The sequence below is a fragment of the Temnothorax nylanderi genome, unplaced genomic scaffold, assembly GCF_030848795.1.
Source record: "Temnothorax nylanderi isolate EJ_2023f unplaced genomic scaffold, tnyl_v1.0 TNYL_tig0714_pilon, whole genome shotgun sequence".
In the NCBI taxonomy this organism is placed as follows: domain Eukaryota; kingdom Metazoa; phylum Arthropoda; class Insecta; order Hymenoptera; family Formicidae; genus Temnothorax; species Temnothorax nylanderi.
In genome coordinates, this window is record NW_027249776.1 from 25,672 (window position 1) to 38,858 (window position 13,187).

General features: G+C 35.6%; 1 protein-coding gene and 1 long non-coding RNA gene across 2 annotated transcripts; one reads left to right on the forward strand and one right to left on the reverse strand.

Annotated features, from left to right (window-relative positions):
- Positions 1-2,436: 2,436 nt before the first annotated feature.
- On the reverse strand, positions 2,437-7,626 carry LOC139784961 (uncharacterized). Its single transcript, XM_071724137.1, has 2 exons — positions 6,222-7,626; positions 2,437-6,002 (listed from the first exon to the last, which is right to left on the reverse strand). Exons 1-2 carry the CDS (start codon positions 7,624-7,626, stop codon positions 2,437-2,439), a joined length of 4,971 nt encoding a protein of 1,656 aa, XP_071580238.1.
- A 3,221-nt stretch (positions 7,627-10,847) lies between these two features.
- Positions 10,848-11,705, forward strand: LOC139784960 (uncharacterized). Its single transcript, XR_011721736.1, has 3 exons — positions 10,848-11,237; positions 11,328-11,419; positions 11,535-11,705. It is a non-coding gene; the product is annotated as an uncharacterized lncRNA (long non-coding RNA).
- The last annotated feature ends 1,482 nt before the right edge of the window (positions 11,706-13,187 follow it).

Sequence of the window (13,187 nt, forward strand, 5' to 3'; positions counted from 1 at the left end):
AATTATTAAATTACAAAATTGTTACTTTATTCAATCCAAGTGATATCTACTTCGAAAAAACCTAAATAACAAGTGGTATCTATTTAAAAAAAAAATATGTGAAATCTTTTAATACTGCACCAATTACAAAGAGAGAATATATATATTATATATATACCTTAACAAAATTATTATTATATCACGAAATTGCGTTACCAAACTCAATCCAAGTGATATATATATTTCAAAAAAATATATTAAATCTTTAAATTACGCCAACTACAAAGAGAATATATATATTGCTTTGAAAAATAATTGTAGTGCAACTAGGGGAGACCGGGGCTAAAAGGTCAGTTTTTTTTCGGTGCCGATTTTTAACAACAAAATAAATAATTGTAGTTAAATGTGGTATACCACTGTAAAAAGTGAACCTTTAGCTATAAAATTTATATAGGAAATTTTTGTCTACGTCGCTTTGTTTAACCGGTATAGAGCAAAAACGACAACGGTGGAAAAATTAAAATCTCAAAAATGCCGGGGTATAACAGTCTGCACTGCATTTTCAATACATATACGTACATCTAATTCTAAAAAATAATAGGATACATGCAATAATTGTTTTTTAAGAGAAAAATATAAAAATTTATTTAAAATTTTTATGCGAAACATTATTAAAAAATAGTTACGAGGGTTCCTCTTTCCGCAGAAGTCACTCGCTCGACTTGTTTCACTCCTTGACGTCCGATGACTCTATTCGGTGTCTGAACGGTTGTAATTCCCGTCTCATCCATATTTCATATGCAGTGAGCCCGAAAATGCCTTGGAAATGCACCCGGACTGCTTACTGACCGATTAGCCCCAAACACAAGTTTCAGGTTTGATCGCCCACGAAATATTAGACATCAACGATAATGAAAAAACTACACTGGATTCGTGTTCAGCATGCATTACTCTTTATAATCACGTACCTCGAGATTTGGAGAGCAAATATTATTGCAGATATTACAAAATTTCCACGCGCAGAAAATGTAACTTTCACCTTTCGAAAACACGTTTGCCCTCGTAAAAATCATAACACGGCAGGTAACCTGCCGAAACTCCGTTGGTCACATGGGTACTATAAGCAGCGTTTACAATGTTAATAGCGAGTTTGCACAATATACAGGTTCCGAGATATTTGATTAGACGTATTTACCCCGTAGACGTTTTAGCCCCGGTCTCCCCTACTCTTAAAAATTAAAACAAAATTGTGTTACCTAACTCAACCCAAGTGATATGTATCTTTGTATTCCTGAGGATCTTTCTATCAATCCAAGTGGTAGTAGTTTTAATTCTCCTTGATAAAATTATAATATTACAAAGAATCATTTAATCATTTTAATCACAAAGAATTAAAAAGGTAACATTATAAAATAAAAATATTTAATTAAAATAAAATAAATAAATTTTTTTTGTAAAAAACTTGGCGCTGCTTTTTTAACCCTTAACTGGAACGCGGGGTGTCAAACACCCCAAAACAAATTTCGTCAAGTTTAAACATCTTTCTCGGTCGGATAATCTATGAATTTCGCTTCCAAACACAATTCGAATCTGACGTATAAAATTGATACCTTCACATGGGGTGTTGAACACCCCAAGAGCAGGAATTTTTTTGAAGCCTCAAAACTAAAAATTTCATACTTTAGGCTAATGGGTATCATTTTCCAGTGTTTAATGTATGTACTTGATTTCTTTCAAGCCTATTGGAGCCTCCATTTCGCCGTACCCAACGTTCAAAGTGTGTGGGGTGTACAACACCCCGTGTGCAGATAACGTTCGATCGCGGACGTGTGCCAGTTAAGGGTTAAAGTCTATCCAGACAAATTTGCATCGCGCATAAACATAAGCGTAAAAAATTGATTGGTTCAGATATATGTGCAAAAGGAAATAGACCAATCCATCTCTTTATGCATATGCTTATGCACCTATGCAAGTTTGTCTGGATAGACTTTAAAAAAGCAGCGCCAAGTTTTTTACAAGAAAAATTTATTTATTTTATTTTAATTAAATATTTTTATTTTATAATTGTTGGTTACGGGATTGATTAGTGGACTGTATTTCACTGGATTTCACTTTTATTGAGAGAATCTTACAACGACGTCCGTCTCATATCACGGCCGTGGCCATCTTGTCTTTTTCGGAACGGTTCTCAAACAAAATAAGTGCAACACTAGAGTGCGCTATGTGCTGATTCAAATTTACTGAACATACCGGCCCACGTTGAAAGGCACTTTCAAAATAATTAATCAAATAATTAATGTGTAAGTAAAATAATTATAATCTCGAGCTATTGAGCAAAAAGACGAATATCTACTATAATAATGAATACTAAGAGAACCCAATTAACTGTAAATATTATAGGAATATAACTTATAGAACAGTTGACAAACAAAAAACGTTTCTTAAATCTAATTATAACTAATTTGTACATTCTTCTTGAGGTAGCGGACAGAGTTTCGCGGTTGTAATCTTGGTAGCCCCTGTCGCTGTTTTTACTGTGGCGACTCTCGCCACTTCGTCCTTGCCTGGATGAATGGAAATGATGCGTCCAAGCTTCCATTTAAAAGGAGGAAGGTTGTCCTCCTTGATAACGACTAGCGTCCCCTCCTTAATAGGCTCGGCTGATTTTGTCATCTTAGTGCGTTGTTGCAACTCGGAAATGTATTCCTTGTTCCATCGCTGCCAGAAATGTTGTTGGAGCTTCTGGACTAGCTGCCACCTAGACAACTTTGACTCAGGGAGATGCATTAGTGTCGGGTCTGCCACAGATGTAAGTGTTCGACCGATCAAGAAGTGAGCAGGTGTAATAGGAGTTAAATCGTTCGGGTCTGAGGACATTGGAATTAATGGTCGGGAGTTCAACAAAGCTTCAATTTGCGTAAGGAAGGTATAAAACTCTTCAAACGTCAATACTGCGTTACCTGCTATTCGTCGCAAATGATGTTTTGTGGACTTTACTCCGGCTTCCCATAAGCCACCAAAATGCGGGGAGTGAGCGGGAATAAAATGCCACGTGATACCTATTTCACCGGATGCTCTTTCTATGTTTTTTGCTTCATCTGTCAAGAATTGTGCAAGACTCTTTAGTTCTCTATTAGCACCGACGAAATTAGTTCCATTATCAGAATATATGTGTGCTGGCTTTCCTCGCCGAGAGGAAAAACGTCTCAATGCTGCTATAAAGGCCTCGGATGTCAGATCGGACACCAACTCCAGATGCACCGCCTTTGTCGCGAAGCAAATAAATAGACATACAAACGCCTTACTTGTCTTACTACCTCTACCTTTTCGATCCTTTATTAAGAAAGGACCGGCGTAATCGACGCCTGTAGCATGGAAAGGTGCAGTTAGAGTTACACGAAATTTGGGCAACTCACCCATCGGTGTTTGGATATGTTGTGGTTTATTTCTAAAACATTTAACACAACTACGTACTGTTTTTCTAGCTAAGCTTCTGCCTCCGATCGGCCAAAAACGTTCACGTATAGAAAATAGAAGCAATTGTGGTCCGGCATGAAGTAGCCGTAAATGCTCACTAATGAAAAGTAATTTAGTAAACTGATATTCAGAGGATAAGACTATAGGATGTTTTTTATCGGTATCGAACTCTGAGTTCTTTAGTCTCCCACCTACGCGTATAAGACCCTTATTGTCAATGAAGGGACTGAGTGAGGCTAGTCTTCCCTTTGTTATTGGCTCACCCATTTTAAGCATCTCAATTTCATTCAAAAAGGATTGCGCTTGAGCTAGCTTCGCAAGTATATGTAAAGTTTCTGTTAATTCTGCAACTGTAAGAACACCTGATCCATGTTTATCGCGACGCTTACAATTATCTATAAAGCGTTTGCAATAAGCCATGATGCGTATAAGGTGATTTAAATTCGCAGTAAACTTAAAAATAGGCGAATCTGTCGAGCTTAGAGTACAAAGCGTCCTTTTTACTTCTAATGTGTTGGCTTCGAGTATTGGCATGACTGGCCATTCGCGATCTTCCTTCAATAGAAAACATGGACCATGCCACCAGAGCTTTGATTGCGCTAAGAGATCCAAAGACAATCCACGAGACAATAGGTCTGCCGGGTTTTCTTTAGTCGGTACGTGTCGCCATTTATTACAATCTGTTAAATTTTGAATTTCTGCAACACGGTGCGATACAAACACCTGCAATCTGTTCGGTTGCATTCGTAACCAACCAAGAACTGTGCGAGAATCAGTCCAGTAGGAAATATCATCGAATGATATATTGATAGACCTTTGAACCTTATCAGCTAAACGCGCGAGTATAAGAGCAGCAAGGAGTTCCAGCCTCGTTATCGTTTGCAGCTTAAGGGGAGCTACTCTTGTCTTGGAACATAACAAGTGAATGTTAATATTGCCTTGAGCGTCTACTGATCTAATATAAATACACGCGCTGTATGCCTTTTGTGACGCGTCCGAGAATCCATGTAACTGTATTTCCTTATACTCCTTACAAACCACATGTCGCGGTATTCTAATTTGTTTCAAATTTTCTAATTGCGTACGAAAGGATGTCCATTTGGAATGTAAATCGTGCGGGAGAGATTCATCCCATTTTAGTTTATGCGACCATAAATCTTGCAACAACATTTTAGCTATGATAATACACGGACTTAAGAGACCCAGTGGATCAAATATTTGAGTTATTTCAGATAATATACTTCTTTTAGTCACCTTTTTTTGCGTTATTTCCTTCCGCGAATATATTAGTACATCATTGTGTGCCTCCCATACTAAGCCAAGAGTTTTTGTTAGACCACCGTCTGTGAAGTTAACGTAATTTGGAACTTGATCCTCTACAGGGATATCTTGAAGTATCGTGGGCTCATTAGAAACCCATTTACGAAGTCTGAATCCTGCAGATGCTAAAACACTTGAAATCTTGTGTACTATGTCTTTCGCCCTTTTTATAGAGTCGGCTCCTGATAAAAGGTCATCGACGTAAAAATCATCGCGGATAATCCTTGCTATTTCGGGGAATTGCTCCGCAATCCTTTTAGCTAATTCCATTAGACACTTAATAACCAAAAATATTGATGCTGCGCCACCGTATATAACAGTGTTTAATTGATATATTAGTATTGGACCCAATGGATGCCAACGCCATAGTATTCTTTGCAAGAAACGTTGTTCGGGTGTGACAAGTACCTGCCTAAACATTTTTTCTATGTCTGCTGATATTACATATGTGTGTGTTCTAAATCGAATAATTATTGCGAGTAAATCGTTCTGTAACGTAGGACCTACCATTTGGATATCGTTCAAAGAAATACCGTTGTCAGTGGGCGCTGAGGCATTAAAGACAACACGGATTTTTGTAGTTAAGCTTTCGCTACGCAAAACACAATGATGTGGAAGATAATAAGCAGCCTCATTCATTTGAACATCCTTTAGTTCCGTCATATGTCCTAATTTCTCATATTCTCTCAAGAATGACACGTATTGCTCCTTAATGGTTGGAACTTTACTCAATTTTGCCTCGAGTTTAATTAATTGTCTTAGCGCCCTTTGATAAGACGCTCCTAATACACTCGGATCTTGCCTTAAAGGGATATTAACAATGAATCTACCGTTCTCGTCGCGCCTATACGTTTGAGCAAATAATGATTCACATTCCCTTTCTTCTTGTGAAAGTGGCTTCTGATTGGAACATTCTTCGAGTTCCCAAAACTTCGCGATTTGATTGTGTATATCAACACACTTGCTTAAGTTACAACGTACTGAATCTGTACTGGGATTTCCTAAGGGCCCTGCTGCTATCCAACCCAATTTTGTTTTTTGCATTGTCAGAAGTTTCTTTCCTACCTTAAGTTGCCCAATGCAAAGTAAATTCCAAAAACAATCTGCTCCTAGGAGGACGTCTATCTGAGCAGGTATATGAAACGAAGGATCTGCTAACTTAATATTCGGCGGTATTTGCAGCTTCTGTTTGTCAATTCTCATATTCGGCAACGATCCTGTTATCTCTGGAATAATGAGACATGATATAACGAATTCATAATCATTGTGATGCGCTCTTACTCTAATATTGCATTTATGTTTAATCTGACATGACGAGTTATTAATAGCCTCTAGATTAATGTGTACTTCACCTTTCTCTAATTGTAGTTTTTTACACAAACTATTAGTAATTAGACTGGATTGTGATCCAGGATCGAGTATTGCACGTGCTTTATGCATCTTACCTTGCTTGTCCTTAATAAGTATCAATGCCGTTGATAATATAACGTGACCATTATTTGTCTGATTATGTGAACATAATACTGCCGTATTAGAATTCTCTTCGCTGGTATCTGCGACTTGTGAGGAGGAAGACTTGTCAAAATGTATTAATGTGTTGTGTTTGGCAGAACATTTTCTACATGAGCCAGCTTTACAATCTTTAATAAAATGCCCAGACTTCATGCAATTAAGACATAATTTAGCGTTCTTTAAACAGTCTACCCTCTTTTGAGGTGTAAGCTCTAGGAATTTTGGACATTGTGGTATGCGATGCGCCTCCTTACAGACCGCACAAGCTTGTTTCTGAATTAGGAGTGATTTTGAATTACTACGATCTGCTCCCTTTAATTTATGTGCCCCCTTGCTGTTTAATTCTAACGTTTCTAATAGATTCGCCCGCGAGTTAAGAAAATCTTTGAAATCATCTAAAGTCGGAAGTTCGTAATCTGCACATTGTTTCTCCCATTCCCTTGCTGTAGTGCTATCTATCTTCGATGAGATTAAATAAATAAGTAACGCATCCCAGTGATCTGTTGATTGTCCCAATGCATTTAAAGCTCTTATGTGTTTGTTAAGCGTGTCTACAATATCGCGAATTTGAGCGGAAGACTCTTCTTTCATGTAATTAATATTGAAAAGCGCCTTGATATGATTCTGAGTTAACAATCTTTTATTATCGAAACGACTGCGTATTGTATCCCATGCTACAGCGTAGTTGATAGCCGAGAACTCTAACGATTTTATAATTTGAGCCGCCTTTCCTTCTAATGCAGCCTTTAAATAGTGAAACTTTTGTATTGGGTCTATAGTTTCGTTTGTATGTATAAGCGACTGAAAAGTGTCTCGAAATCCAAGCCATTCTGATATATCTCCCCGGAATTTAGGCAATTCAATAGTAGGTAATTTAATACCGGGAGTCTTATAAATAATGTTTTGACTCGCTTGCCTTTGGATGTTAGGAGGATTCAAAACATTACCCTGCTCTTGTGCATCTGGTGCCGGCATCGTTGGTTGTGATATTGTGCCTTGAGCATTAATAGTAGCTGCACCGAGAATCTGTGTCACACTGCCGCGAGCAAGTAACATTTCTGCTTGAGCTATCACATTATAATACTCTTCTTCGAACTTTTCGCGATATTCTGTCGTCTCTGTTTGGTCTACAGTAATTTCGTCGATCTTAATTTGTATTTCGTCGTATTTAATAAGCACCTCGCGTATGCGCTTGAGTCGCTCTATTAACTCTAACCTCTTTATGTCTTCTAACGCTTGCGTTGCATCCGGTGAACCGGCGATCACTTTATTAATGTAGTTCTTAAACGTAGTGATTTTACCCTTTTCATAACCGCGCGCCTTTATTAATGCCTCCATTTCGCAAATTAACGCGTTTCGAGAAATCACCCTGTTTACTTTGACAGGTGTGTATTGGGATAAGGATCGGAAGGTTGGGTTGCTCACTTACTTGCCGACCGTAAGACAATAGTGCCGTCGACACCAGCGCTCTCTGATTGGTTTGTTTCCCCTTTTTTGCTGCTTGCTGCCTCGCCCGCTACGATGTTGGGCGCTGCTTCTCCTTGTGGGAAGACGACGAATTTTGGCGGGAATGGCGGGATACTTCCCCTTGTCGGAAAATAGCGGTGATACTTCCCCTTGTCGGAGAACTGCTTCCTCGACTTGCGGGCACAACCAGATTGAATGTGACGTCGCCTCCGAATGACTGCGTACGTCAATCTTGCGTGTTTGTGAACGCAATGCCCGCCTTGACGACGGCTCTCTCACAATGCTGTCTTCGAACGTAGAAGCTTGTGCGTTTTGTGAGCGCAAGACTTGCCTCGAAGACGTTTCTTGTTGCTTGATGCTGTCCGTATGATTACGAACGTCGCGAGTGCTGAAGCTTGCGTGTCAAGGAACGCAACGCTTGCTTGGAAGATGGCCTTTCTCTTCTCTCGTAACCGGATACTTTACGTTTCGTATCGCAGTTTTCAGCTTACACGCCCTGTGGTTTTCCGGACTTGTCTATCTCTTCTAAACCGCTCACTTCGATGCCTTGTATCCGGCTCGAAGGACCATGTTGGTTACGGGATTGATTAGTGGACTGTATTTCACTGGATTTCACTTTTATTGAGAGAATCTTACAACGACGTCCGTCTCGTATCACGGCCGTGGCCATCTTGTCTTTTTCGGAACGGTTCTCAAACAAAATAAGTGCAACACTAGAGTGCGCTATGTGCTGATTCAAATTTACTGAACAATAATGTTACCTCTTTAATTCTTTGTGATTAAAATGATTAAATGATTCTTTGTAATATTATAATTTTATCAAGGAGAATTAAAACTACTACCACTTGGGTTGATAGAAAGATCCTCAGGAATACAAAGATACATACCACTTGGGTTGAGTTAGGTAACACAATTTTGTTTTATTTTTTAAGAGTAGTTGCACTACAATTATTTTTCAAAGCAATATATATATTCTCTTTGTAGTTGGAGTAATTTAAAGATTTAATATATTTTTTTGAAATATATATATCACTTGGATTGAGTTTGGTAACGCAATTTCGTGATATAATAATAATTTTGTTAAGGTATATATATAATATATATATTCTCTCTTTGTAATTGGCGCAGTATTAAAAGATTTCACATATTTTTTTTTTAAATAGATACCACTTGTTATTTAGGTTTTTTCGAGGTAGATATCACTTGGATTGAATAAAGTAACAATTTTGTAATTTAATAATTTTGTGAGACAATTTTTGTGAGACAATTTTGTGAGACAATTTTTGTCAGACAATTTTGTGAGACAATTTTTGTGAGACAATTTTGTGAGATAATTTTTCGAAACGTTGTGAGTTTAAATATATTAATTATTAGGCCAGTTGGGTCGAACAAAAACGACTTCTGTTTTTAATAATTTTGTTCAGAAAAATTAAAGCTACTATCACCTAGGTTAGAATAGATTTTATTTATTTTTGCATTTAAAATTAATGATACTACCACTTGGTTTTTTTCCGAGGTAACAACCACGCGTGTACTTGGCGCCCTTTTTTTACCTTTTTTGAAAAAGGTAATTTTGTACTAATATCATGCATTTTGTAGTGTTACGCATCCTCTTCTAAAAAGGGCATGTCATCCATACTCGAATCTATCGAAATATTATTGTCGCTTTTCCGCAATGCGGATTGGTTCTCTTGTGCTTACTTCATGACCGGCTGTCATGGCATATTTTGACAGTTGTGTGGTTAATAGTGTAATAGTAACAGTGAAATATTAAAGTTAAATAGCGCGCGCGTCTATATAAAATAGCGTATACGTCAAGTCGGGAGGCGAATAGAAGTTAAGCAATGGAGAAAAAAAAGACAGACCAAGATATGCGAGTTAATTCAGTTATGATATATTTTTATATATTTTACAGAAGACGTATAAAAGATGTAAGAGGACTTGCGGTAAAAATTCATGCAAGTCTTAATAACTTCAAGGATTAAACTGACGAATATACAAAAGCTACTAAATGTACTCAAAGCTACTTAATGATTAATACAATGCTAAATGAAGTGTTGTACAAAATTTGAATAGAGTTAAAGATTGCAGTCAGCTACATATTATATACACGAAAATTATTATATACACGAAAATGAATTACGAATGATTATTACGTAACGATGTTCATTGCGCTATATTTTCGCTTTGTTAAAAAATTATAATAAATTATAATAAATTGAGTTAATCGCAGCGCGCGACAAAGTTATGTACGTGAGCACTGTGAGCGATTTAATGATTGTAACCTTACTTGTATACATTTCCTAGAAAAATATTTCTATATTATGTTTAACAACAATATTAAATATTAACATTTCATAACTGCCAAACGTTTCCAGTTGAGCGCAATTGCACGAGTTACGAATCATTTATAGACTCTTTTTCTCAGTTAACTACCCAGATAGCACAAGTAATCGAATTTAATTCTATAAGAATTCGCGTGTTCGAATTCTTGTAGACTTCAGGATGTCTGTGCAAAAAGAACTTCATAAGAATTCCCAGATAGCACAAGTAATCGAATTTATTTCTATAAGAATTCGCGTGTTTGAATTCTTGTAGACTTCAGGATGTCTGTTCAAAAAGAATTTCATAAGAATTTGTTTCTCAAGATTAAAATGATCGAAAAATATATGTTCTTTAAGACTTCAAAAGAAATATCGATCCAGAATTCTTCAAGAAATGTTTTTTATCGTAGTCGTAAAGAATTCTTTTTGAATTGTTATTTCGCGAAGCGTTGTTAGAATCTGCGCATGCGCAGTGTGCCTGTTTGTCGTTACCATAGACATATTATATCTAGACCGAGCGTTAAGGAGTGGGGGTATAGGCGACGTAGAAAGAGAGACACTCTGTTGTGTGGCTGTTCGTTCTCTCTCGTTTCGCGCATGCGTACGCAAAATAAGTGTGATGGGAGGGAGGCATTAAGAAAGAGAAGCGAGGTGGAACGAGAAACTAAGGCCGGTATTCATAGTCAGATCTTATTTCAAGACCGTCTTAAGTAATATCTTAAGATGCTAATACGACTCTGTGATTGGTTAATGACATCTTGAGATTGTACTTAAGACGGTCTTAAATATAAGAACCAACTATGAATACCGGCCTAAAACTTGGAACGTGAAACGGCTAGAAGTTGCTGTATCACAGAGTAAATACGTTTTTTACATATAAAAAGATAATGCTTTTTACGGCGAGTTTGTTTATCGGTATTTATTCAAGTTTATAAAAGGACGCCAATAAAATAAAGTAGTGAAATAAAGTGCTGGGGAACGTGAAAACTCTCTTTCTCTATGGTAGATGGTGACTATATATATCAAATGTTAATAAATACTATAAACAGATGACGTAAAAAGCAATATCTGTTTATACGTAAAAAGCATATTACTCTGTGGTTCTGCAGCTATACGGCATAAAGTAAATACCATCGATATTAGGAACAAACACAAGTTGTATGTATTTTGGTTATTATATATATATGAGCTATTATAATCTTAAAATCGCTACTATTTTAAGTGATAATTATTTTTAATATTTTATAGCAAAAGTTAGTGTGGCTAAAATTGCCAAAAATTATGAAGTGCCACATATGTTACAAAGAATGGAATCCTTCGTTTCCATGGCAATTTCACAGGTAATGTATAATAAATCTGAGTATGGTTAGATTTTATCACATATATATTTATTTATTATATATAAATATTCTTCAGCTTCAAATCAAAATAATTTAAAGTATTATATGTTTATAGTTTTTCAAAAGATATGCAGAAAGGCGGAGGAACCTCATTCAGGGAATTGCGATGTATAAAATAAAGTCTAATTGAATAGCAAATAAATATAAATAAGGTATAATTATAAATAAATATATAAAATAATTAAGGTATAATTGAATACAAAATAAAATGACAGATGTATTGGAACTGTTGCTTAGTGTTTATTAGGATATATACTTATCGTTTACATATAAAATGTTATAGTATTAATGTGTTACATTAACATAAAATGAATATTAACAATTAATGTTATAGAAACATATAACATTAAATGTTGTAGTATTAAAAATGTGTAGTAGTTTTGTTTATATACTTTTAAAATACCAGAGAAAACTTTAACCATATGTATCTTATTCAGTATTATAATTCGAATTCTATTGATTTTGAAAAAGTGTTAATTTATTGTTTTTCATTCTTATTCTTCGGATGGAATTTGTAAGCGTTGTACTTTCATGTTTAAGACGCGCGTTGAAAAAAGTTTTTAAAATTAGTTTTATTATTTGACTTCGGTGATCAAACAATAGAGACTGTTCATAAATATGTCTATCTGTATTAAATACATATAAAGGAAGTGAGCGGAAAGATTGACATATTAAAACATTTAATATATTTTTAGTTGTAAATAATTTGTCTTGATTACTTCTGAAAGTTTTTTCTGCGTTCTTACATATTATAATAACATCAGGTGATGCTACATACAAACCACCGCGATTTTTTCGCTGTAACAGTTTACCAGTATATGTGTTTGATTCTTTCTGTGCCTCGCTTGCAATGAGCAATTGTTTACAAAATAAACAATCAATTTTGTGTGTAATAGTTTTAGCAACAAATCCAGACATGTACGTAATAACTTCCTCAGCATATTCAGTTAAGAACCAATTATTGTTTTGATTAAAATAATCATGATCCATAAAAATAGCATTTGCAGCATCTTGCTCAGAATCATTATTTGCGTTTTGTTGTACACTATGTGCAGTTACTTGCTCGTTTCTTACAGATTCATTATTAGATACATTAAGTAGTACAGTGTCGTCTTGTGGAATGCAGTTTGCACTTAAAGGAACAGACACATTTGCTAAATGTAATACTTTTCTATAAGATGCTTTGAATTGTTTTGCACTCGGATTATTGTTCCAACCGTTCATTCTTCTAATCAAAGAAAAGAAAGTTTCAATGTGGTCTTGGGATAATTTGTATGTTAACAAAAACTCTATTGTATTTTCATTAAATAGCTGTTCTGCTAAAGCAATACTATTTTGTAAATCAATAACAAAACCAATAAAGCCTGTTTTTCGTACACTTTGAAGTACAGGAACGTCTTTAATTTTTAAAGATTTAATATATAAAACAAACCTCTCAATGTTATCTTTTAGAATACGTATTTTATTTTTCGTTATTGCTCGTTTGGTTTCTGTTTTATTATTTAAATTTTTAGAATTTAATATGTCAAATACGTCGTTAAATGTCTTGCAAAATGTCGCGGTTGCTGAAGCTCCGGCAAAATGAGGTAATTTTAAGTCATATTCTCCAAACCCAAGTGCAGCAGTTACCGAATTACTGAAAACTTGTGCTGCTAAATGTACTTTTATTTTTTCGTTGTAAAAGTATACATGTCTACTTCTAACTTTA